This window comes from Acomys minous (assembly GCF_964271855.1).
Source record: "Acomys minous genome assembly, chromosome: 4".
Taxonomy (NCBI): Eukaryota; Metazoa; Chordata; class Mammalia; order Rodentia; family Muridae; genus Acomys; species Acomys minous.
This window is the reverse complement of record NC_140486.1, coordinates 20298568-20322156: the sequence shown is the minus strand read 5'-3', so window position 1 is coordinate 20322156 and position 23589 is coordinate 20298568. Positions and strand designations below refer to the sequence as shown.

Genomic DNA, 23589 nt, shown 5'->3' with positions numbered 1-23589 from the left:
AAACACTTAGTGAAGGTCTATATTTCATAATTTGACAGGGAAAAAGAATCTTAAAGCCAGATGTGGTGGCGCACACCTTTAATCCCAGCACTTGGGGGAGGCAGTGACAGGCCAATCTCTGAGTTTGAGGCCAGCCTGTTCTACAAAGAGAGTTTTGGGACAGCCAGGACTATTACACAGAGAAACCCTGACTTGAAAAACCAAAAAATAAAATAAAATAAATTTAAAAATCTTAAAGTAGATGATTCGCCTTGGGGAGTAAAAGCTTTGTTATTTTTTGTTTTCAAGACAGGGTTTCTCTGTTTTAGCCCTGGCTGTCCTGGAACTCACTCTATAGACCAGGCTGGCCTGGAACTCACACAGATCTGCCTGCCTCTGTCTCCTGAGTGCTAGGATTACAGGTCTGCGCCACCACCACCTGTTGATCATTAGCCGTGGAAGGTAAAGCCATTTCTAACACACTGTCTTGCTCTTATTTACAGGTGGATCTTTTAACACAAACATGTTTAGTGTTCAAGAATAAGGTTTTTGTAAGACCTCATGCCACAGAAGAGATAAAAATTCTTTTTATACCTACAAGTTCTGGGATTTTCAGATGTACATTCAGTGTTGCTTCTTGGCCATTTTCAGCAGATGCTGAAACAATAGTGCAAGCAGAAGCTTTGGGAAGCAGAGTCACTCTAACTGCTATTGCTGAAACCCCTGTTATTGAGGTAACTATTTGTAAATGAGTCTTTATCATTTGCTAATACTTTAATAAAGGAAGAATTTGTGGGCAGATGTGTCATAATGTTTCAAGGTAAATCTTAGTTATTTAAATTTTTTTCTTTTAGAATTAGATTTATTTACTTTTATGCATGTACATATATGTACCATGTGTGTGCCTGTGTACGTCAGAGGAGAGTGTTTGATCTTCTAGAACTGGAGTTAACAAATTGTAGCCACCATATGGATACTGGGAATTGAATGGACAGTCTGAGAGCAACAAGTGTTCTTAACCACTGGAACTTAGTTCTTAACTATTCCTCCTTCCCCCGTCCCTCCCTCTTTCCATCTTTCCTTCTTTTTTAAAAAAATCTTACTATTATTTTTTAATACAGGGTCTTAGTGCATAGACTAGTAAAAGCTGGCCTCAGACATCCACCTGCCTCTGCCTCCTGAGTACCATGATTAAGATGTGCACCACCACATCAAGCCCTTATTTTCTTTATTCCAAGAACTGAAATTACTGGGTTTATTATTTTTTCCATAGGAACTTAACTACCAGGATTATAAAGTATAACATGAAGCTACTTTCCCATGGTTTCTCTTGCAAAGTTCCATGGTTCATTTCCTCCTCTCTGTCCTGTTTCTTTCTTCCCATGTTGGGATAATAACCATTAAGTAGATGAGGTACCTGTTGAGATGCAGGGCTCTTGGTTACCTTGTCACTTACCATTTAATTTAACAATGCCATAGTGACTTAAGCCAGGGGTGTGGTGAGTGAAGGGCAAGGCCGCCTTCCTGAGAGACTGGACTGTTGAGAGTCATTCAGGGATTTCCCATAGTTCATCTTTTCCAAGGGAATTAGTTCAGTTTATTTTGCAGATGGTCTCAAGTACTTCTCTGTCAGCTCTGCTGTGCTTGTCGTTTTCCAGGTCTAGGTTTCTGCTTTGTCTTGGGTGATGCAGAATACACAGCTTTTCCCTTGGCTACTGTCTGATAGAAACCAGTTACTGTCCCCTTCCCTAGCAGATAAGAAAAAATATTTTAGGCTTCCATGCCATGTCACGAATGGCTCACAGTGGTGGTTACTTTGTAGTGTCAAGCAGTGTTGGGTCCCAAACCAAGGGGCCTACTGTACTTAGCTGGCAAGCTCAGAAATACCAATATCAACATGTCTGAGCTCTGAGTTTAAAAGACAACTTTGAGAAGCACTTGGGTAGGTGTAATAAGATGCAGTAAGTCAGTGTAAGCTGAGCCGTTAGAGTTGCTGTCTTAAACAGCGGGGACTGAAAACTGGGCCATCTTTTCATCCTTTTTGTTTAAAGTCTGTTCTGACCAGTGTTGCTCTTTCTGTCACTTCTGTTTTGTTAGTGGATTCTAATTTCTTTTAACATCTTTTTGTTGCAGTGTCTCTTTCCATGTCTCTTTATTACCCTGAGAACATGTGGAAATATAAGAAGGGTAAAAGTCTTTGTGCATCTTAGCTGGAGCTCTGTGCCAGTGCTGCTGTGGCCTAGACTCAGGCTCTGATGTTCTTGTAAATAATCTTTTGAAATGTACCCATCCTTGGGAAGGTTCCTTAGTTGTTTTTTGAACTGTAGAGAAGAGTTTTTCAGTTTTTAAAAATAATTCTAGAAAGGACACTCTGAATTTCAGGACTTTATGAATGGTATTTATATTACATTCCAGATTTGCCTTGCCCACAAGGAGCCTGAATATACTACCTTTGGAAGGTGTCAAACCTCAACTATCTTGGGGGTTAATTTGGAAACATCTGGGCTTCATTGACCTTTGTGGAATTCAGCTCCCATTTGCTAACATGTCTTTGTTTTCCTTGTAGTTTCATAAATGATAAAAGAAAAGTTAGTGTATTTTAAATATTGTGTAAATTTTCACACAAGTGCTGTAAGGGTGGATTTGTTAGATTGCTCTCTGATGTTAAAGACATATCAGTTCACTATGTGGTACACACTTATTTTTAACCTTTGATGTGGCTATTTGACATTTTAAATATTCTTTTTGTATCAGAATGAATCTGAAATATACCAAGATCGTCATGAAGTTGTGAAAAGAATTAAGGAAATAATACTTTAATGATAGGACTAATTAAGATTTATGTTTTGTAAAATGGTTGGTTTCATCTTAAGACCTAATAGTATTTTCAAAGTAGCAAAGTAGCTTACATTGTCTTACACTATCTACTGTTGAGTACTTAGCCTACTTAATAAAAAGACTTTAACACTTAGTTTTATAGACAATAATAAAATGGAAAATAAAAAAGAATGGGAAAAATTATGTCTAAGTTTATCCATCATGCTGACTCTTAGCTGTGGCTGACGAAGCGTATAGATAAGAAGTCATTAATATAGACTGCTTTTGTCACTCAGTCCTTTCTTCATACTTAGGTAGAAACAGAAAAGAAAGGTGTTCTGGATTTTGGTGACTTGACGTATGAAGGCTGGAAAGCTCTCCCACTCAAGTTAATAAATAGGACACATGCTCCTGTGCCAGTCAGACTGATTATTAATGCTGTAAGTACTAACTTAGGACTGGAGACTATCTACAGAATATATTGATTGGAAATTATAGGCACTGCTAATATTCTTGGTTAATTTTTCCTTATAAATTATATTGCTAAAGAGCCTATTAACAAATGTGCTGAAACTGATTTTTCTGTTTCTGAACAGAACGCCTTAGCCTGGCGCTGCTTCACATTTTCCAAAGAGCCCATCCATGCGTCTCTGAAAGCGGCTCCTTATGCTGATGTGATTGCTCAGCTAGTGGCCCCATCTGTAGTCAGTCATTTGATGCCTGCCAGTTGTGATGGAAAGGTAAGGTGGGTCAGCTTAAAAACAAAACTGGTTTAGAAGTAAAGAACAAGTTTTCAAATTACTTTTATCTCATTGGGATTTCAGTCTTAATGTTAATATACATTAAAATTTTTGTTTTTCATTTTATAGGATCCGGAATTTCTGATAATTTGGGTTATTTTCCATAGCCCAAAGAAACTCCTCACTTCAGGTATCATATTTTTTTTGGAAAGTATACTATCCTATAATTAAACTCCAAATTTACAGTTTACTTTCTTGTTAAATAAATGACAGTATTTTGGGCTATTGCCAAGAATTTTAGTTTTTTGGGAAATGGAGAAGATGTCATGATATTTGGGGTCAAACCTATGTAGGTGTAGGTAATCTAAGCAAGTGCTGAAGAAAGCCCACTTGCTCTCTACTTGTCTATCTAGTCATACTTAGGTTTGGATTGTTTTAAAAGTCTTTTTTAGACTGCGCGCATGCCTTTAATCCCAGCACTTGGGAGACAGAGGCAGGCGGATTGTTATGAGTTCCAGGCCAGCCTGGTCTACAAAGTGAGTCCAGGACAGCCAAGGCTACACAGAGCAACCCTGTCTCTGAAAACAAACAAACAAACAAATAACCCCCCCCCAAACCCAAAAGAACAAAGTTTTTTCTTTTTTTGAGACAGGGTTTCTCTGTGTGTCCCTGACTGTCCTGGACTCGCTTTGTAGACCAGGCTGGCCTCCAACTCACAGCAATCTGCCTGCCTCTGCCTCCCAAGTGCTGGGATTAAAGGCATGCATCACCACTGCCGTGCTGTTTTGAAAGTCTTAATTGAATTTTCTTTTCTTCTTCCCCCCCCCCCCCTCAAGACATGGTTTTTCTGTGTAGCCTTAGCTGTCCTGGACTCACTTTGTAGACCAGACTGGCCTTGAACTCACAGCGATCCAAAGGCGTGCACTACCATGCCCAGCTATTTTCTTTCCTTTTTAATTTTATTTAATATATTATTATTGTGTATGTCTGTGGGCATATATGTGAAGGTCAGTGAACAGTTTTATGGAATTGGTTTTCTCCTACCTTTACATGGGTTCTGAGGGTCATACTTAGGTCATCGGACTTGCATGGCAAGTGCTTTTACCCACTAAGCCAGCTCTCTGGTTCTTGAATTTTCTTTGAACCCTTACAGACATCCTTTTGGGTGACCTGTGAAATTTGAGTTCTTCTTACTGAACTGAAAGAGTAAATCTTTTATAGAAATTCTAGGCTCAGCAGAAGAATTCCTGGCCAGAGTGGATATAGAAGTTGACAGCCCAAACCCTATTCCGGTTCTTAGAAGCTTGGACCTCCGAGCAAGAGCAGGAATAGCTAGGATTCATGCCCCCAGGGACCTACAGGTACCTTCATCTTCTCTCTGTTGTATTCCGTCGTATCCAGGTTGTATTTCTTTAATTTTGATAACTTTTTATGAATGCACCTTTGTCTTACTATGTAGACTGTCTATTTGTTGGCCGATGTAAATTCCTCAACAAAGCAGCCCTTGCCTTTGAAAAATGCTGGGAATATTGAAGTTTATCTAGATATCAAGGTAAGGATTTCTGCAGAAGTGCTATAGCATTACTTCCCTTCTGATAGCTGCTGTTCTGGCAACCTTGCCAGGATGCTATGAGGATTAAGCTCAGAATTACCAACAGTGTTGTAAAAATTGAGAGTCATACTAGCCTGTTGTGTGTGCTGTGGTTAATTCTGAAGCCTAATGCTTTGAATATCCTCACTTTCAGTATTGCACCCGTGATTATGTAGAAAAGAGTAGTCTGTATGTACACAGTTATCTCCATGTCCTTGGGTGAGTGAAATGTTGGTAGTTATCAGCAATCAGATATGGGGAAGAAGATTTGAAATGGAGGAAGTAGGAGGAAAGAAATATCTTTTTGAAAGGAATAAGACAAGTTAGGATTGTAATGAGCAAGAAGAAAGAACAGCAACATTTCCTAGTTAATTAGAGAGATGGCTGGACGGGCTGGAGAAGATTGCTCAGTACTTACAAGCAGTCCTTTGAGACGATCCAGGTTTGGGTTCCAACACCTACATGGCAGATTACATTCATCTGTAACCCCAGTTCCAAGGGACACCTTTGTCTGGCCTTGTGGGCATTGTATACCTACAAGTAGTCAACGCAGTTATATACATACGAATCTAAACAAGTGTTGAGTGGTGGTGCCTGAGGTGGCGCACAGAGGGAGGCAGAGGCAGCTGGATCTCGAGTTCAAGGCTAGCCTGAAAGGGGCTGGTGGGAGTAAAACATAGCAAAGAAAGGCTCACAATACAGGAAAACTGAGCGAGTTATGCGTATGTAATTGCTTAGGTCGCAGAACAAGGAAGTCAGTTTTCAGTGGATCCAGAGAGTCTGTTTCTTAAACCCGGAGAAGAACATGAAGTTATAGTTTCATTTACACCAAAGGATCCTAAAGCATGTGAGGAAAGGTAATATGAAACTATTTATAATTACCCCTTGCTTATCTGTGCTTCATTCGTATGCACGTACCTATCTTTCTTCACCTCGTACATGGTATAATGATATAGCTGTGCTTTATTTTAATCCTTTCAGTAGCCGTGTGTGTGTGTGTGTGTGTGTGTGTGTGTGTGTGTGTGTGTGTGTGTGTGATGGGCATCACATGCCATGGTGCATGTGTGGAGGTCTGAGGGTAACTTTGAATAGCTGTTTCTCCTTCCACCATGAGCTTTGGGATCAAATTCAAGTCCTCAGGCTTGTGTAGTAAGTGCTTTTTTCCCATTGAGCAACCTCACGGGCTCATCTTTTGTGTTTTGTTGGTAAAATCTTGTCGTAAACAAACTAAATCAAAGTTAAGAAATTGCTATCTTCTGGTATATTCTTTTTTGGGGGCAGGAATGGGGGTATTTTGAGACCAGTTTTTCTGTGTAGCCTTGGCTATCCTGGACTCCCTTTGTAGACCAGGCTGGCCTGGACCTCACAGAGATCTGCCTGCTTCTGCCTTCCTGAGTGCGGGCTTGCAGGTAGGTGTATGCCACTGCGTCTGGCGTTCTGGTATATTCTGATAAAAATAATAAAGCATGAATTACGATATTCCTCTTTAACTTTTTTCTTTCAAAAAGTCTTTACTTTGGTTTCTTATTTATTGTTTTACAGTCCTTCCCAGGTCTCCTCCGCAGTGTGACTCTCAGTCATTGTTGTGCTTGAACTTGGCTGCGTAGAACTAGCTCAGGCCATAGAGGCACTCACTGCTTCTCCCCAGCTGGAGTGCAGATGCCCACGTCTAGGTGGTTTATGACCAGGATGTGGGGGGAAAGGGGCTCCACTTTAAGTACTCGTACTTCAACTGACTTCTCCTGCTACCTTTAGCTCTTCCAAGGCTCCTCATGAATCAAGCCCTGTGTAGTTTCTCTTGTGCTACCATGCAGACATGACTGTGGTTATTACTTCTTTTGTGTATTCTTTCCCCCTGGAACATAAGCTTTTGCGGTAGAAATACTGTGCTTTCATCACAAACTCAGTCTCTTGGACAAAGGAGGTGTAAAGATATAGTTGCCCAAAAGAGTTGACTATGGGACACTTGTATTTTCTTCTTTGGTTAGGATCCTGAAAATATTTGTGCAGCCATTAGGACCTCAATATGAAGTAGTGTTAAAAGGTGAAGTCATTTCTTCTGGGAATAAACCTCTGCCACCTGGACCTCACTGCTCAGATACTCCACTGATTCTGTCCAATAAGCAATTTCTGACGTGGGGAGGCATCCCTCTTGGCAGGACACAGTAAGTATTCACAACAGCCGTCCATGAGTGCTGAGACTTTGTTGTCTAATGCTATTCTCTCAAGTGCTAAATATGACGGTATTATTCTTTTTAGAGTTGCTATAAAGCTGTTATGTATTTGTTTCATCTTCATATGATGAACTTAAATTTTAAAAAAGTATAATATCCAATTTTTAAAATGCATCTCAAGCTGCCTTTTATTTTTTTAGACTCTTTGGTGTTGTCTGTTGATTAGGCATTTAGGGGTATAAGAACTCCTTCCCTGGAAAGGCAGAAGATAATCAAACACTGGGTCTTGCTTAGAGGAGATGCCAGTCGAGTTGATAAATACGTAGAGCAGAATTCAAATGAAGTGACAGTGGTCTTTATTTTTTGTGTACAACAGGGATTTCTTTACTTATATTAAGTGAAGAGAGGAACTAGTTTGAAAGATTGAGGGTTTTTCAGACTAGCCACCTGCTATTTATATGTCCACTTACAGTCTAATGCCTTTAAAAAGTAGAGTGAGTTCAGTGTACCGATGAAAAGATGACTTGGTGTAAAGGAGCCCGGCAGCTCTGACCTCGTTTCCCTGAAAATAAGATGGAGCAGAGAATTCCAGCTCTGTTAAAGACTGGATGGCTTTATTCAGTAATTTCTATAGATTTTCTTTTAGTGCAGAATATGTGTGTGTGTGTGTGTCTGTATGTACACACACATATACATGCGTATATTTGTGCACACACACACACACACACACACACACACACACACGTATATAAAAGAATAAGGCCATCTGAGAAGATAAAATTAGAGATACTAAACTAAAAACCTTCCATTGTTAAGATGAGTCTTACTAAGCCTTAAGCTTTCTGAGACAGATTTCATAACTGTGGAGGGATGATTCTAGCCTATCAGGGTGAGATGTGTAATCATCCTATCTGTCGACACTGTGGTCAGTTATAGTTGGCTTTGTTTTTTTCACTGAAGCAATATCCATAGAAAAAAAGACATTTAAAATGTATAATTGTTTTTAGGCTTCAGAAACTAGCTTTAAGAAACAGTTCTACCACTACAGCCCAAAACTTGCGACTGCTTATCAGAGGACAGGATCAGGATTGCTTTCAGGTTCGTACTCTGCTCTTTGTTTTTTGTTTTTTTTTTGTTTGATTGTTTGTTTGTTTTTGTTTTTTCTGATTTAAACACTTTTTAAAAATTAAATTTTATGTTTTGTTTTATACAGCTGATTCTCACTGTGTAGCCCAGGCTGGCCCGAGACTCATGATCGTACTGGCTCCCATAGGCCTTTACCACTGCATATTGCTTCTCTCTGGTGTTTTTCAGAGTACAGAACATTCAATATATGTAGACCATCTGTTTGTTGTTCAATTTGTCTGAAATTGCTCTCACTATATACCTCTGGCTGGCCTAGGCTTCCCTCTGTAGACCAGGCTATCCTTGAATTCACAGGGATCCACCTGCCTCTGCCTCTCCAGTGCTAACTATACATGTGTGCTACCACATTCAGCCTGGACCAGGTGTTGTTTGTTTTTGCAGTGCTGAGGATGGAACGCAAGGTCTTATACATGCTAGGGAAGCTCTCTATGACTGGGCTGACCTTATCCAGACCAACTGATTTTTTGTTTGTTTGTAGGTTTTAAAGATTTTTAAATTTTGCTTTATGTGTATGAGTGTTTTGCCTGCATGTATGTTCATGCAACATGTGCATGCCTGGTGCCATAGAGTTCAGAAGAAGGTGTCAGATTCTCTAGGACTGGAGCTACAGATGCTTGTGAGTGCCATGTAGGCACTAGGACTGAACCTGGGTTCTCTCTTCATTGCTGAGCCTCTAAGACTTAACAGTAAGAGTTTGTATTAGTGAGTGTTTTGTTTGTTCTGGTATTTGTGTTTATCTAGTTGTTGTTTTTAAATTATAGATTCAGAACACTTTTGGCTCAGAAGAGCGGTTAACCAGTAATTGTGAGATCAGAATTTGCCCAGGAGAAGACTATGTAATCTCTGTGTTATTTGCACCTACTCGGTTATCTTGTATGTTGGCTAAACTAGAAATCAAACAACTTGGAAATCGTTCACAGCCAGGCATTAAGTTTATGGTAAGACAAGTTCACTGCTTTTTTCCCCCATAAAGTTCATGTCACGTTATAACCATTGCTTTGATATTGGTAAGTTATATATTCTGATTTTTCTAAGTTTAGATTGTGGTGCCTGCGCCACCGCGGTACCGAGTTAAGGGCAAGGGATTGCGAATTTAACTCATACACACACACACAAACACACACACACACACACACACACACACACACACACACTAATGCAGCGGGTCCTTTGTGCAAAGAGAGCAGCAGCCGCGGCAGCGGTTTATTATTCTCGTTTTCCTTCAGAGTTCCAAAGAACCTCCTTATAGGCAGCAAAACAGGAATCCTCCTCCCAGGTGAAATCCCTCAAGAGGTGATTGTACACAGGAGGAAAAGTCTCGAGGAAGGGAGGGGTGTGTTCTCAGAGCAGTAAACATGACTAGCTAACCAAGATAAACACAGACATGGAAGCTGCTAGAAACAGGACATGAAACAGCAAGACAGGCAGGCAGCCCAGTCGGGCCTGGTTCCTACATAGATTTATAAACAAGTTATAGAATATTATCAAGTCATTAAAAACAACCATTGGGAGGTTCATATAACCACCAAGTATCCTAATACTTTTTTTTTTTTAAAGATTCATTTATTATGTATATAGTTTACAGTGTTCTGTCTACATGTACAACAACTGTGCAGGGCACCAGATCTCATTGTAGATGGTTGTGAGCCACCATGTGGTTGTTGGGAATTGAACTCAGGGCCTTTGGGAGAATAGCCAGTGCTCTCCTCTGAGCATCTCAATGCTTTTAAAGTTTCATTTCAGCTTGAGAAACATACCTAACACAAACACGTTTTGGGTAATACCAGGTAGAGCTATTCAACTCAGCAAAATACTATCTTAGCCATTTGGTCATTATAAACAGCAAACACTACAAGCTAGATAACTATTTTATTATCTTATGTGTAGGAGTGTTCGGCACATATGTCTCTGTACCACGTGTATGTATGGTGCCCATGGATGCCAGAAGAGGGTGTCACTTTCCTGGAACTAGAGTTGCAGACTATTATGAGCCACTGTATAGTGCTGGGAATTGAACCTTGGATCTTTGGAAGAGCAGCCTGCACACTTAGCTGCTGAGCCATCTCTCCAGCCCCACACTGGATAATTTTTAAGCATTTATTCCTCACAGTTCTGAACCTGGGTGTCCAAGATCAATGTGTCATCAAATTCACTGTGTAGCAAGGAGCTACACTCTGTTGAAAGACGGCACTTCTTTTCTCCATGTGTTCAGCTGGTGCAATGGCAGGAGCCCTCCCTTTGCTGCCCTCCTTTTTTTTTTTTTTTTTTTTTGCTGCCTTTTATAAGTATACTCATTACACTTTGCACAGCAGGGCTGTTATGACTTCATTACTTCCTAAAAGTCCTACTTCCTAATAAATAAAGTTATGTTGGGAATTATTTCAACATACGAATTTTGGCAAATTCAGACTTTAGCAAATATCTCTTGATATAATTTTCTAGACTGTGTTCGAGATACTGGATCTGTAAAGACAATTTTTTATGATTTATTTATTTTATTTTTATTTTATGTGCATTGGAGTTTTGCCTGTATGAAGGTGTCAGATCTCCTGGAACTGGAGTTACAGATAGCTATGAGCTACCATATTTGTGCTGGGAATTGAGCCCAGGTCCCCTGGAAGAGCAACCAGTACCCTTACCACTGAGCCTTCTCTTCAGCCCAACAAAATTTAAAAAATTGATTTAAAGCTACTTGCATAGATATATTCAGAACAACTACAGATAAAAGGGATAAATCATTGAGGAAAGAAAATAAAGGCAACACAGTCAAATGATACTACAGCTACATAGAAGTGAATCTCTTCAGGCTGCACATTTATCTTTCAGTGAGGCCAGGACTGAAATTTGTGCTCTCTTTTTTAGTGTCACATGGGAATGTGATCAATTATAAGATTGGCCAAGATAGCTTTATTTGACACAGGAGTTAACCTACTATCTGTGGAGCAACTTACTTGGTCCCATGGTGGGCCAAATTGTTTGAATATATAACTGGTCATTCTTGGACCCTATGACAAGCTTTAATGTACATGCCTGCATAGCACTCTGATTTGGTTTCCCAAGGAAAATAAAATTGGGTTTGTGGAAAGGGCTAAGTGAACTGTGTCCGTCATACTGTCCTGATTACGATGTGATGGATTCCGCTCTTATTAGCCAGTGTTTGAGGTTTGGTCATTTAGGGCAGAGCCGTTTGATTTGACATTCTCCAAATCCTAGCTCTAGTGTGGTAAATGAGGGCCTTAGTGCCATTCCTGCCTGCATGCATTCTCATAGAATGTGTGGTAGAGTGGGTAGGGTGGGGTTTATCTGTGGCTTCCCTAGCTTTAAATGGCTTGAATTTCACAGAGAGACTTACACCACAGAGATAAAATGGCCTGGTAAGATGGTAGGAGGAAACCTCACTTCAGAGTTGAGAGAATCCGGAGAACCTGCCCCTTCTCGTCATTACATTCACTCTGGATTGACACTTCAGTATTTTACCCATGCCATGAAGCTTCTTGCTGTCCCAACATTATGGTTTGGTTCTGAGGGATGAATGGAATGTTCTTTGCTCTGAGCATAAAGCATGATGGACTGAAATAAAAATTAGGTTTTTTTTTTTCCCTTGTTGAATACATGTTAGGCATCAGTAATTGATGGGTGGAGTATCACATTTTGTTTTCAAAATAACCTGAGAAAAAGCTGCTGCCTGTTCTACACAGGTTAGCTGAGGCTAGGTAAGTACAGAACCCACATTGACTTCTATTTAGCTCCTCTGGTGCTAAATAAAGCTCTGTCTTATAGTCATTGAGAGCAATGACTCAATAAATGAGTGCTTCTCAGTGTAAGTCTCTGTTGCTCCCAGGGTTGTTTGGCATTATGTCTGATTGCCTTAGTTGAGACTAGGACAAGAGCATTATAACACTCTCTGTCTCTCTGTCTCTGTCTCTCTCCCTCCCCTCCCCCCTCCCTCCCTCCCCACCCAACAAATATCCAGCCCAAAATGCCAGTGGTATTGAACTTAAGAAACCCTCATTTAGAGCAATGATTAATCTGTGGATCTGTTGGCATCAAATCAAGTTGGTTTTGTTTAAGATTTTTGCTTTTGTGTTTTAGCTTATGTGTGTGATGTGCACATACGTGTGCAGGCACATGGAGGCCAGAGCTTGACTTTGGGTATCTTCCTTAGCCACTTCACTTTATTTACTGAACCAGATTCTCTTGCTGTTTTGGCCTTAGGGCTTTTTGCTTACATTTACTAGGTAGTGAGTTATGGGTGGATATGAACTCCAGGCTTCATGCTTGTACAGCAAGAGCTTTATTTATTGAGCCAAAAAGTCTTGAGAAGAACTGTATCTGTATTGAACATTTATACTGTTTCTCTTGATACTATTTCTAAATAGTACAATAGTTATTTACATAGCATTTATATTGTATTGCATATTGTATCCTCTAGAGATGATTTTAAGGGTATGTTGCAGTGGGCATAGGACCTGTGTAACAACAGTGTCGCCTTATTTTCATGGGCATTGGGGGGAGGGCTGTCCTAGAATAGATCCTCTGAGGATATAGAGGGACAAATGTACAGAATGAATACTTCTAATGAGTGTTTCCCAAGATGCCTTTTCTCTTTATCATTTTCTGTTTAATATCTTGCAGATAACTTTCTTAAAACTGTAGAAAATATTTTTGGCTCTTTCAGCTATAGGAAGTAACTCTTTCTTTCTTTCTTCCTTCCTTCCTTCCTTTCTTTCTCTCTTTCTTTCTTTTTTTCTTTCTTCCCTTTTCTTTCCTGATTTGGTTTTTCAAGACAGGGTTTCTCTGTGTAACCTTAACTGTCCTGAAACTCACTCTGTAGAGCAGGCTGGCCTTGAACTCAGAAAGATCTGTCTGTCTCTGCTTCCCCGATAAATAAAAAAATTTATGAGGAACCTAATTTTAGTTTTCAGTGTTGTTTTGATTAGGTACATAAGGCAAATCAAAATCAATTGTTGATGTTTCCATATTCTCAAGGGATTATTTGGAACCTGTGAAAGAAGGTTGCTTTCTAGCAAGGGTGAACTTTTTCCTTTCTTCTTTCCTAATGGAAGGCCCCTGGGAGCCCTTGTTGTTTAGAAGCCCAGCCCCTTTCAAGACTGCAGCCAGCACCTCTCAACCCTGGCTCAGGCTCAGGGTTCCCAATCCCCAGCTTGCCTGGGGGTTTGAGTACTAGTTCTCAGGTTAGTTATGTTGGCAGGCTTCTCTCTGACAGTAGCTCTGCCAAAACACTGTGAGATGATAGGCTTTTTCTTCTCCTAAAGTATTCTATCAGGAAAAGTTTATGAATTACTGAGAAGTTGAAAAAAATACCACTTAGATTTTACAATTCATTACTACACAGCTGACGACTTATCAGTACATTATGTTTTTAGGCATTCTCACAAATGAATGCAAGCATAGCTGTTCTAGTTTTTATTGTTTTTGGGGTCAGCTTGGCTTATGCAATAGGAAATGACTGTTCTATATGTTGTCAGAAGATATGCAGTTTGGAAGTGCTGTTTGTATTTTGCATAACAAATGTATATAATATATATTAATATATACATACACATAAATATATATAAAATGGTGCACTAGAAGTTGGGTGACTACTAGCTCAAGGATTCAAACACTGAATCTTTAATTGTATTAAATGTATGGCTATAGTAAATTTTCTGTTTTCTTATATTAAAATAATTTTGGGTGTGTGTGTGTGTATATATATATGTATTTTTGTTTTTCAGATTCCTTTGTCTGGATATGGAGGAACAAGTAATCTTATTTTAGAAGATGTTAAAAAATTATCTGACAGTTACTTAGTAACAGTGAATGACTTAATTCCCGGCAAAGAAAGTAAAGTTATTTTTTCTGTTCGCAACACTGGTTCTAGAGCGGCCTTTGTTAGAGCAGTATGTTTTAAAGATTCTCAAAGAAAAGTTTTGCTGGATCCTAAAGTATTGAGGATTTTTCCAGATAAATTTATACTTAAGGAGAGGACCCAAAAAGTAAGTATAAAATCTCTGCCCTAAAAAAATAAAGACATTTTGATTAATATTACCATTTTCTGTCCAAGAGCTAACATCATGTTGGGAGGGAGTGTGGGATGGAAGTACTAACCTAGGCTTTTTGGAAGAGCTGCTGTAAATTTCTTTTTTTCCAAGACAGAGTTTCTCTGTGTTGCCCTGGGTGTTCTGGAACTGTTGACCAGGCTGGCCTCATACGTACTCAGAGATCCGGCCCCCTCTGCCTCTTGAGTGTGTGTGTGGCTTCTTCTGTCTGTGCTCTACCTAGTATTGCAGGATTGCTTCTCCAGAGTGAGATGACTTACTGAAGAAAACTACTGAATACTCATACTTCTGACTTTCTTTTTTAATCAGGATGTTACTTTAATATACAATCCATCAAACAGAAAGAGTGACAATAAACCTGCAACAGAACTATTAACTGTCTACTTCTTTGGTGGTGATGAAATCTTCAGACAGCAATATCGAAGGTAGATTACTTACCTTAGACACTGTTGGGAACTGTTCAATGAAAGCAAGGGCAGTTAATGGTTTAGAAATGTTAGAACATACCTCACTATTTATTAGTCAACTGATAGGTGAAGAAAAACATTGGTAACATTTGTGTGGCTCATAAATTGACATACTGTAGGTTAGAGATATTGGAGGAAACATAAATGTGTTTTCCTGCATTCTGACTTCTTTCTTGACATGGATTATGCTTCTTTTTACTTACCCAGTAGGACCATCCTGCTTTATACTCCTACATACTTAAAGCATACTACATCACACTTTCCTACTCCTACATACTTAAAGCATACTACATCACACTTTTCTCTCCTAACATACTTACGAATATATCTGGTCAGTTTTAGAAAAGATTTTAAGAACTGCTGACAGAGTGTATTATGTAAACCTACATGAGTAATTTAGACTATTTCTAGGAAGGCTATAAATTATTGGAAAAGATAATGTATTTTAGAAATGTATAGAGTGGCTTAACTTGTAGAACTTTGTAAAATTTGATACAGCTAATATAAATGTGATTTAATATACTGAGTTGGAGAGTTTGTAATATTGTTCTAGGTCAAATGTGATTTTAAAATGGTACATTGTTATGTGTTAAATTCTGGGTGCTTCTTACTGTAAAATTGAGTTTCTTGGACTAGAAAACCTCAAAAAGAGAGATGAAACTCACGTTGAGAAGAGTGATGGCTTACTGCGTGACCATTGAGGCTGTCGTCTTCCTTTTCTCCTCCTCCTCTTCTTCCTCCTCCTCTTCCTCCTCCTACCACTTTTTTCTTTTTCTTTTCTGAACCAGGGTCTCCCTACATAGCCTTGGCTGTCCCGTGTAGACTAGGCTGGCTTTAAACTCACAGAAATTCATCTGCCTCCCTGAGTGCCAGGATTACAGGCATGTTAAACCTGACTTCTTAATTATTTTAGAATAATTTGGAGAAATCACATTATCACATTTCCTCTTTACCTTTCTCTCTACTGAAACGTCAGAAAAAACAAAACAAAACAAACAAAAACAACAACAAAACAAAACCCAATATATTGTTTCATAACTTCTATTTACCACAAACCTACAGCACTGAAATTTCCTTTGGTTATGAATCTCTGAGAATTACAGAGATATTTATAGTTTATTTCTCACTGCAAAGGTCCTTTGGAAAATGCCTATTTTTTTTTTACCATAGTTATATGGTTACTTAAATATTTCCCTAAACAGTTCATTTATTGTTTTCCCCTCACTGAGGCAAGTTCTTCGATCAAATTGTCACCAATAATGAGAAGATAGCCCTGAAAAGAATCTAACTTTCTTTCTACTCCTACATGAAGGAACTTTTGGTTTGATATTACTGTTAAAGTAAAACTAATGATTTTATTACCGTTTCAGCTGAACTTCCAAAAGTGGCTTTGGCTCTAAAATGTGCTTATGTATGACTTAAGATATATGATCTATGTATGAATGTATCATGCCAACTACCTTAGTTAAAACCTGAGTTAGGTCACTTTTACATATAACGTGAGTAAAAATCTCTTCTGGCAGAGCCCTGTTGCATAACCCAGGAGTCATAAAGCAGATACTTCCAGAACATAGTGTGCTACAAAACATCGACTTTGCTGAAGCATTTCAGGATGAGCTACCTATAGATGAAGGTAAGCATTGTAACAGCCTTGATCTTTGGGTCACTTGTGGTGTTATCTAGGCCTGGAGTGAGAACAGGAAAGAGGTTAGTTTTGACATGGTGTCCAGCTGAACCTCAGCCGTCTGCCTTTAAACAAGCCACAGTAGTGAGTTTCAGTTTCTTTCTGTGGATGCGAACAGCGTCTAGCTTCTCATTCTTAAGAGTTGGTTTTTGTTATTTTGGTTTTTTGGTGTTTTGGTTTGTTTTTGTTTTTTTGAGACAGGGTTTCTCTGTGTAGCCTTGGCTGTCCTGGAACTGGCTCTGTAGTCCAGGCTGGCTTCAAACGCTTAGAGATCTGCCTGCCTCTACCTCCCAAGTGCTGGGATTAAAAGCCTGTGCTACCACTGCCCCGCAAAGGTTGTTTTGAAAATCATATGGAAGAGCTTTGCTTTATAGCTATTTTAGATTTCTGTAAAGTATTAGTTGTCAGGATCATGAGTGGAAGGAGAGTGGGGCCATTATTTCCCTCAGGTTCATGCTGCTTCAGGTTTCATGTGTTTAGAGATGCAGTGGTGTCCACACATCCCAAATAGACATGCAGTGTACCACCCTAGTGCTTAGCTTCACTTAAAGAAACAGTTCAAATATTTAATTGTGGTTTTTATCCATACAAAATAAATGTACCAAGACATACAAACCCTAAAAATCTATATATATTTTTCATACCATAATAATTTTTACACAGTGTTGTTGCTAGTAGTAAGAGGTTATCAATGACCCAAATGTCTGAGAAAACAGAGCAGAATATTTACAGTCATTAGAACAGTGATATGAATCTGTGATAAATCATAAAAATACCTTCATTTGCCGGGCGTGGTGGCACACTCCTTTCCTTGGGAGGCAGAGGCAGGCAGATCTCTATCAGTATGAGGCCAGCCTGGACTACAAAGAAAGTCTAGGACAGCCAAAGCTACACAAAGAAACTCTGTCTCAAAAACAAAACAAAACAACCCCCCCCAAACCCCTTCATTTATTAAGAAAAATATCATTTAATAATTTTTTAGCAATGTATCATTTTGGTAAAATAATTTAATATCTAAATGTTATGTAAATAACATCACACATGAATATACATATTCAAGACCCATCTTTGCTACTTTAGAACATCATCCCTTCCTCAGAGGAGAGTTCTAGCTAAGAGCTAAACTGCATTTTGCTGTGGACACACATGGTGAAGATGAAGTCAAAGCTGGTAGAGTTTGCAGTGGATTGGAAGTCAGCATACTTCTACCAGCTAGTGATTGTCCATTCACCTGCTGAGTAGATGCATTCTGAAGAGATATTGTACCAGCTGAGGACACCAGAATGCAGTCCTTACCCAGAAGGGGCTGACAAATGTAGAAGACAGATGTGGGGAAGATTTAAGTGTATTGTGAGGAGTAGATGTCTGAAGTGTGCTTAGGAATGGGAGATGCACAGAGAAAGGCCCAATCACTGAGAAAGAGTTGACTATTGAAATATACTTGAAGAACAGGAAATTAGACAAAATGGAGAGGATGGACCAGGTTGAGGAAGGATACCCTGGGGCAGCTCTTTGTCCAAAAATTCAAGAAATGTATCGTAAAAAGAGTTGTGTTGACAAAATTGCCATGAGCTTAAGGAGAGTCAGAAGTACAAGATCAGCCTTGGCTACGTGAGATCCTGTTCTAAGAAAAACAAGACAAGTTTATTTTATGATTTCCATTTAAAATATATACCTTTTAAAGAGTGATAGAATGAAATACACTCTGAAGTTTCGTGTGTGTGTGTGTGTGTGTGTGTGTGTAGCCTAATCTAGAGATGTTCATGATGTGCACACTTTTTTTTTATTAATCTAGAAACATTTAGTGATGCTAATAGTGACTAGTTCCAAGACTTGCTTAACTGTGAAACTTTGCCTTAACCTTTTTGTGCTTCACATTCTTCCTTTTAAATATGTACCTTGTAATACCTACCTCCAAGTCAATCTGGAAATTCAGCTAATCTGAAGAATCAGAATAGGGCCTTGCTCACCATATGTGTTTGTTGTCATACATATCTTGAAAAATGTTCATGTTTTAAGGCTCACAGTGCCCCTGAGATAGATTACTGCTGCCATTCCAGAGTATAGTTAAAGGAAACCAAAGCTCTGAGAGGGTTATCAGGTTGCCAAGGGTCATGGAGTGGGAAAGATGATAGTTCACACTTTGGTTGAGAGTTTGTCAGATCTGATGGTGGACAGTCTGTACTAGTCACTGATATTAATAATTGAGATACAGCTGCGTGTGGTGGCGCACGCCTTTAGTCCCAGCACTCAGGAGGCAGAGGCAGGTAGATCTCTGTGAGTTTAAGGCCAGCCTGGTCTACAAAGTACATCAAAGACAGCCAGGATTGTTACACAGTGTAACCCTGTCTGGAAAAACCTGAAAAAATAAAATAGTAATGATAATAGAGGTGCTTCCCACTCCAACTAAGGAAATACTGTGGCTGTATATAAGAGCTTGTTTGAGGGTCTGTATATTTCACAGTGTATTCTTCTGCAGCGTGTGATCTTCCTCAGCGGCCTAACGTCATTCAGCTCTTTTATGGAAGCATGCGTAAAATTACGCTGTCAGTAATTGGAGCGTTCAGAGATCCTGTTTGTAGCAGAGAATTTCTTCAGTCATCTTCTTCCAGTGCTGAATCTAAAAGGTAAAACAAATGCACAAACAGAATCTTTCACTACATTTCATGACTGATTCACACTGCAGCTCATTTACTCTCCACTAGACCATGTTATTTTCTCATTTTTTAAACTTTTTTGTGGGGGGACGGGTTTGAGACAAGTTTCTCTGTATAGCCTTGACTGTCCAGTGTTCATTTTGTAGACCAGGCTGGCCTCAAACTCTCAGAGATCTTTTTCACATTTTTAGCTTAATTTAAAATTATTTAAAACTCCTAGAAAAGTTTGAAAATAGTGTAGATAACTCCTAAAAAACCACTACTCAGATACCCTACTTGTTAACACTTTACCACATTTATGTTGCCATCTCTTATTTAGATTTTTGTCTTATCATGTAAGAGTGAATTGCAGGAATGAGGAACCGTAAGTTGCTAAAATTATTCCAGTAGCTAACCAATCAGAATTAGAACACTAAGCATCAAGACAGTAATATCCATAGTCCCTGAACTCTGTATATGCATCTCCAGTTGTTATACTAAAGCTCTCCATAGTTAAAAGAAGATGCTCTTTGTCTGTTGTCTAGAATCCAAGATTATATTGCTTCTTCATGACCTGTCTATTCAGGAATGAATAGTCTGTCTGCCCTTCCTTCCATTCACAGATGAGAGAGTGTGAATGGATTATCATCAGAACTTCAGAGTCAAAAGAATTGCATAGTTAAGCTTTGCTGATAATTTGAGATCAAATTTGACATTGTCTTGTGCTTCCTAGGTATTTCTTATACTACTCCTAGTTCAGTTTAACACAGGTGCTCTGTGCTGAGCATGTGGCAGAAGGAAGCTATTTCATGCCTGAAAGTTTTATAGTTTGGTAACTAATTTATATGATAATTTTCAAAGGAATATCCCATAGGCTCATAAATTCCAGGTTTCTCTATCACAGACAGTTGTAAGCAGATGCTACTAAAAGCACTCCATAGACAAGGGCAGTAGCTTACTGGCTGTGACATTACCAGATCTGCCCAAGTCATCTTCTTTCCTGAGCATTCCAAGTAAAAGAGAGGAAATAGTGTACAGGCCAGCTGCTGACCTTTTTCCTACAAATGACTTTTCAGTATGCAGATTCAGGTTCAGCACTTTAGGCAGGACACCAAAAACTTCATATGGTTTAATTTTTTCTCCCCTGTGGGTCTACACAGGTGTTGTATAATATAGACCTTTCCTGATGTTTTTGTTTCTCATTCTGTTAACCAGGCTGGCCTCAAACTCAGAGATTAACCTGCCTCTGTCTCCTGAGTTCTGTGATTAGAAGCATGTGTGATTGTGCTCAGCAGTAGCAATATTTTTACCACTTGGTTTAAGTGTCTAAAAAGCCAGGCGTGGTGACGCACGCCCTTAATCCCAGCACTTGGGAGACAGAGGCAGAGGCAGGTGGATCGCTGTGAGTTTGAGGCCAGCCTGGTCTACGGAGCAAGTCCAGGACAGCCAAGGCTACACAGAGAAATCCTGTCTCGGGGGGAAAAAAAGTGTCCTCAAGTTTCTCCACTACAAAGTTATTATCTTTATACAAATATTCAGATATAGTCAATTATTTTTTATCAAAATTTTTTTCATATATCTGTATTTATTAGTTGGCTGTCCCCTATAAAAAAGAGACTTTTCTCCTTTTTATGTACTAACTAAAAGCAGGGTGGCTTGTAGAGTCAGTATGACTCTTTTCTTTCATCTCATTCTGGTTCAGTGTTTTTTTTTGATGGGTCTCTCTTCAGTCCTTGAATATTTTCTTATTTATCACTAGCACAGCAAGATATTAAAGGTTTATCCAGTATTCCACTGCCCAGCTTTACAATGCTCATTTCTCTCAGAAGTTCCCTTTTTCAGAGAATGACATTGGAAATCAGGGACTGGCCTTGGCTGTTCCCTTGACACTGTGGCGGAAGGACTGAGAAATGCATGGGTTTATGTATAAATCCACATGTTTCTATATGTCAAAAAAGCAAACTTTTCCAGTCCCTCTCTTGTTTCTCTGGTGCAGTAAATTCTGATTTGAAACCAGGGTAAAGAAGGGGGGTCAGGGTTCCCCTCAATTTTCTGTTCAGCATTGATTGGAAATAAAGCTGGGTTCCATGTATGCGGGAGAATTTGGACACTGCACAATAAAATTTCAATTATGATTTGTATTTTTGTGATTACAAGATAGGTGTGAGTTAGAATTGTTTATAAGACTTACTAGGAAATAGTAAGAGTCCTCCTAGACCGGACTAGCATTTTTCCAAAAACTTTGCTTTTTTCATGAATTTTTGTGTCGCTGTTATGAAACCAGTTATCACTTGTGCAGCTACCGATATTTTAAGAAATAATTTGGATGCTCTCCCCACTTCCCCCCCTTCTCTCTCTTTCTTTGATAAGGTCTGACTGTGTGGTCCTTGCTGGCCTGGGGATGCCTATGTGGACCAGGATAGCTTCCAATTCACTGAGAACTACCTGCCTCTGTCCCCAAAGTGTTGAAATGAAAGGCACACACCACCGTGCTTAGTAAATTTGGGTTTTCTTTCTGTTGGGTCATTTTCCAGTAAATATTTTAAGAAATTTAAGATACAGATGTCAGGCACCAAAAAAAAAAAAAAAAGGAATCACCAAATAGTTTGACTAAAGTTACATATGCTCTCTCTGTAGCTTACACTGTTTTTCTCATTTGTTTGTTTTTGATTTTTAAATTCTCTGTCTTTTCTCTCCTGTGGTGTGCTAGGGCATTGTTATGCTTGTGAGCACCTTATCTCAGAGCTACATCCCAAGCCATAAAAGTGTTTTAAGTATATAAAAAATAGGGAGATTTTATAGTTACTGAAAAATATATGGCGTATCATACCTTTTTACTTCTGTCATAATTTCTATTTTATGAAGCATTGATATAAGAATGTGAAATAATTAGATTTGTTAGTATTTTTAATATCTCTTTCCTACTTTTCTGTTTCTAAGTCATTTCCCCAGTGAATTTGGAACTTCTGAAAAACAAAGTGGCAATGTCTCTTTGGATGTTTTACCAGTCAAAGGCCCTCAAGGTCCTCCTTTTCTTTCACAAACTGCCCACCCAGCTCAGGGCACACCAACCTCTGAAGAACAGTGGGCTGTCCATCCAGAACACTTGATTCTGGTAGCTCCTTCTTCTTGTGAGTATTTCAGTAAGAATTTCTCAGAAGTGCATTTAGGAGTCAGGTCTGTGGCTCCCACCCTTGTGACCTGACAGTTGATCAGTGCTCCACCTAAGGAGCTCTACCTGCTACTTATTGACTTAACACTGGTACTATGGATTCAGAGTAGAACCATTTGCACATGGATGTTTCCCACAGTGGGGTCAGGTGAGAGCATTTTCAGATGTATAGAGTCTAGCCTAGTTCAGTGCAGCCAGTGTCTTTGTAGTTTCCAAGAGTTAACAAGAACTACATTAACACAGATTTGTAACTCCTACAGTTGGACTGTTAAGAAAAGTAAAATAAACTATTATACAAGTGCATTTACTCAGGATTCAGTATTACTAACACTTGTCTTTTTCATTATGGCTAAATGCAATTAACATTATTTATCTGATACAATAGGTGACTTGGCAAAAACTGGACGTTTCCAGATCATAAATAACTCTGTTAGGTTACTGAAATTTGAGCTTTACTGGCCAGCACATTGTCTAACAGTCACACCACAACATGGATTTATCACACCAGAGTAAGTATGTTTTTTATTTTTTTCTATGTTGTTATTCAGATGCCATCATGGAGGACTTTTTTGAGACAGGGTTTATCAATGTAGCCATGGCTGTCGTAGAATTTGCTCTGTAGACCAGGCTGGCCTCGAACTCATAAATCTATCTGCCTCTCATCCAACTGCTTGGATTAAAGGTATGTACCACCATGTCTGGATTTTTTAATATCTTTTAAAATAATATGTTAGTTTTATATAATGAATATAAAACATTTTTATACATGTATTTTGATCATATTTCTCTTCTGTTCTCACTTCCACTGATTCCTTTTCTTGTCTCAACTGAAGGACCACGTTACCTCATATAACTTTGTTCAAGACTGATGTCTGGCTCAGCCATAGACCTCTTGCCTAGCATGTACAAGGCTGTGGTTTCTGTTCCCAGCACTGCAGAAATAAGCAATATTCGGTAGACATTTGCTTTGTGCTGACAAAGTACATATCTGATTTTGTAAGACCCTGTTAAGAATCACTGCTTTTAGTGGAGTAGAGATTACACACATAGCTAGTTAGGGCACCCTGAGGTGGTAAAGAGACATGAGTGATGAGGAACAGAGACCCCGGAATGGAAGACAT

General features: G+C 39.1%; 1 protein-coding gene across 6 annotated transcripts in view; it reads left to right on the top strand.

Annotated features, from left to right (window-relative positions):
• The window catches only part of CEP192 (centrosomal protein 192), an 88916-nt gene that overhangs the window by 47179 nt on the left and 18148 nt on the right, over positions 1-23589 (top strand). For 4 of the 6 annotated variants that reach the window (XM_084779076.1, XM_084779073.1, XM_084779078.1 and 1 more), the window contains 16 exons: positions 483-713; positions 3111-3236; positions 3393-3536; positions 3666-3726; positions 4758-4897; positions 4996-5088; positions 5866-5984; positions 7116-7292; positions 8309-8399; positions 9209-9385; positions 14186-14446; positions 14819-14934; positions 16500-16609; positions 19125-19287; positions 22237-22427; positions 22854-22977. In XM_084779076.1, the coding sequence (XP_084635202.1) occupies positions 483-713; positions 3111-3236; positions 3393-3536; positions 3666-3726; positions 4758-4897; positions 4996-5088; positions 5866-5984; positions 7116-7292; positions 8309-8399; positions 9209-9385; positions 14186-14446; positions 14819-14934; positions 16500-16609; positions 19125-19287; positions 22237-22427; positions 22854-22977 (2324 nt within the window). The remainder of the gene's footprint in view (positions 1-482; positions 714-3110; positions 3237-3392; positions 3537-3665; positions 3727-4757; positions 4898-4995; positions 5089-5865; positions 5985-7115; positions 7293-8308; positions 8400-9208; positions 9386-14185; positions 14447-14818; positions 14935-16499; positions 16610-19124; positions 19288-22236; positions 22428-22853; positions 22978-23589) is intronic. The other 2 variants (XM_084779075.1, XM_084779074.1) reach the window with 1 other exon arrangement.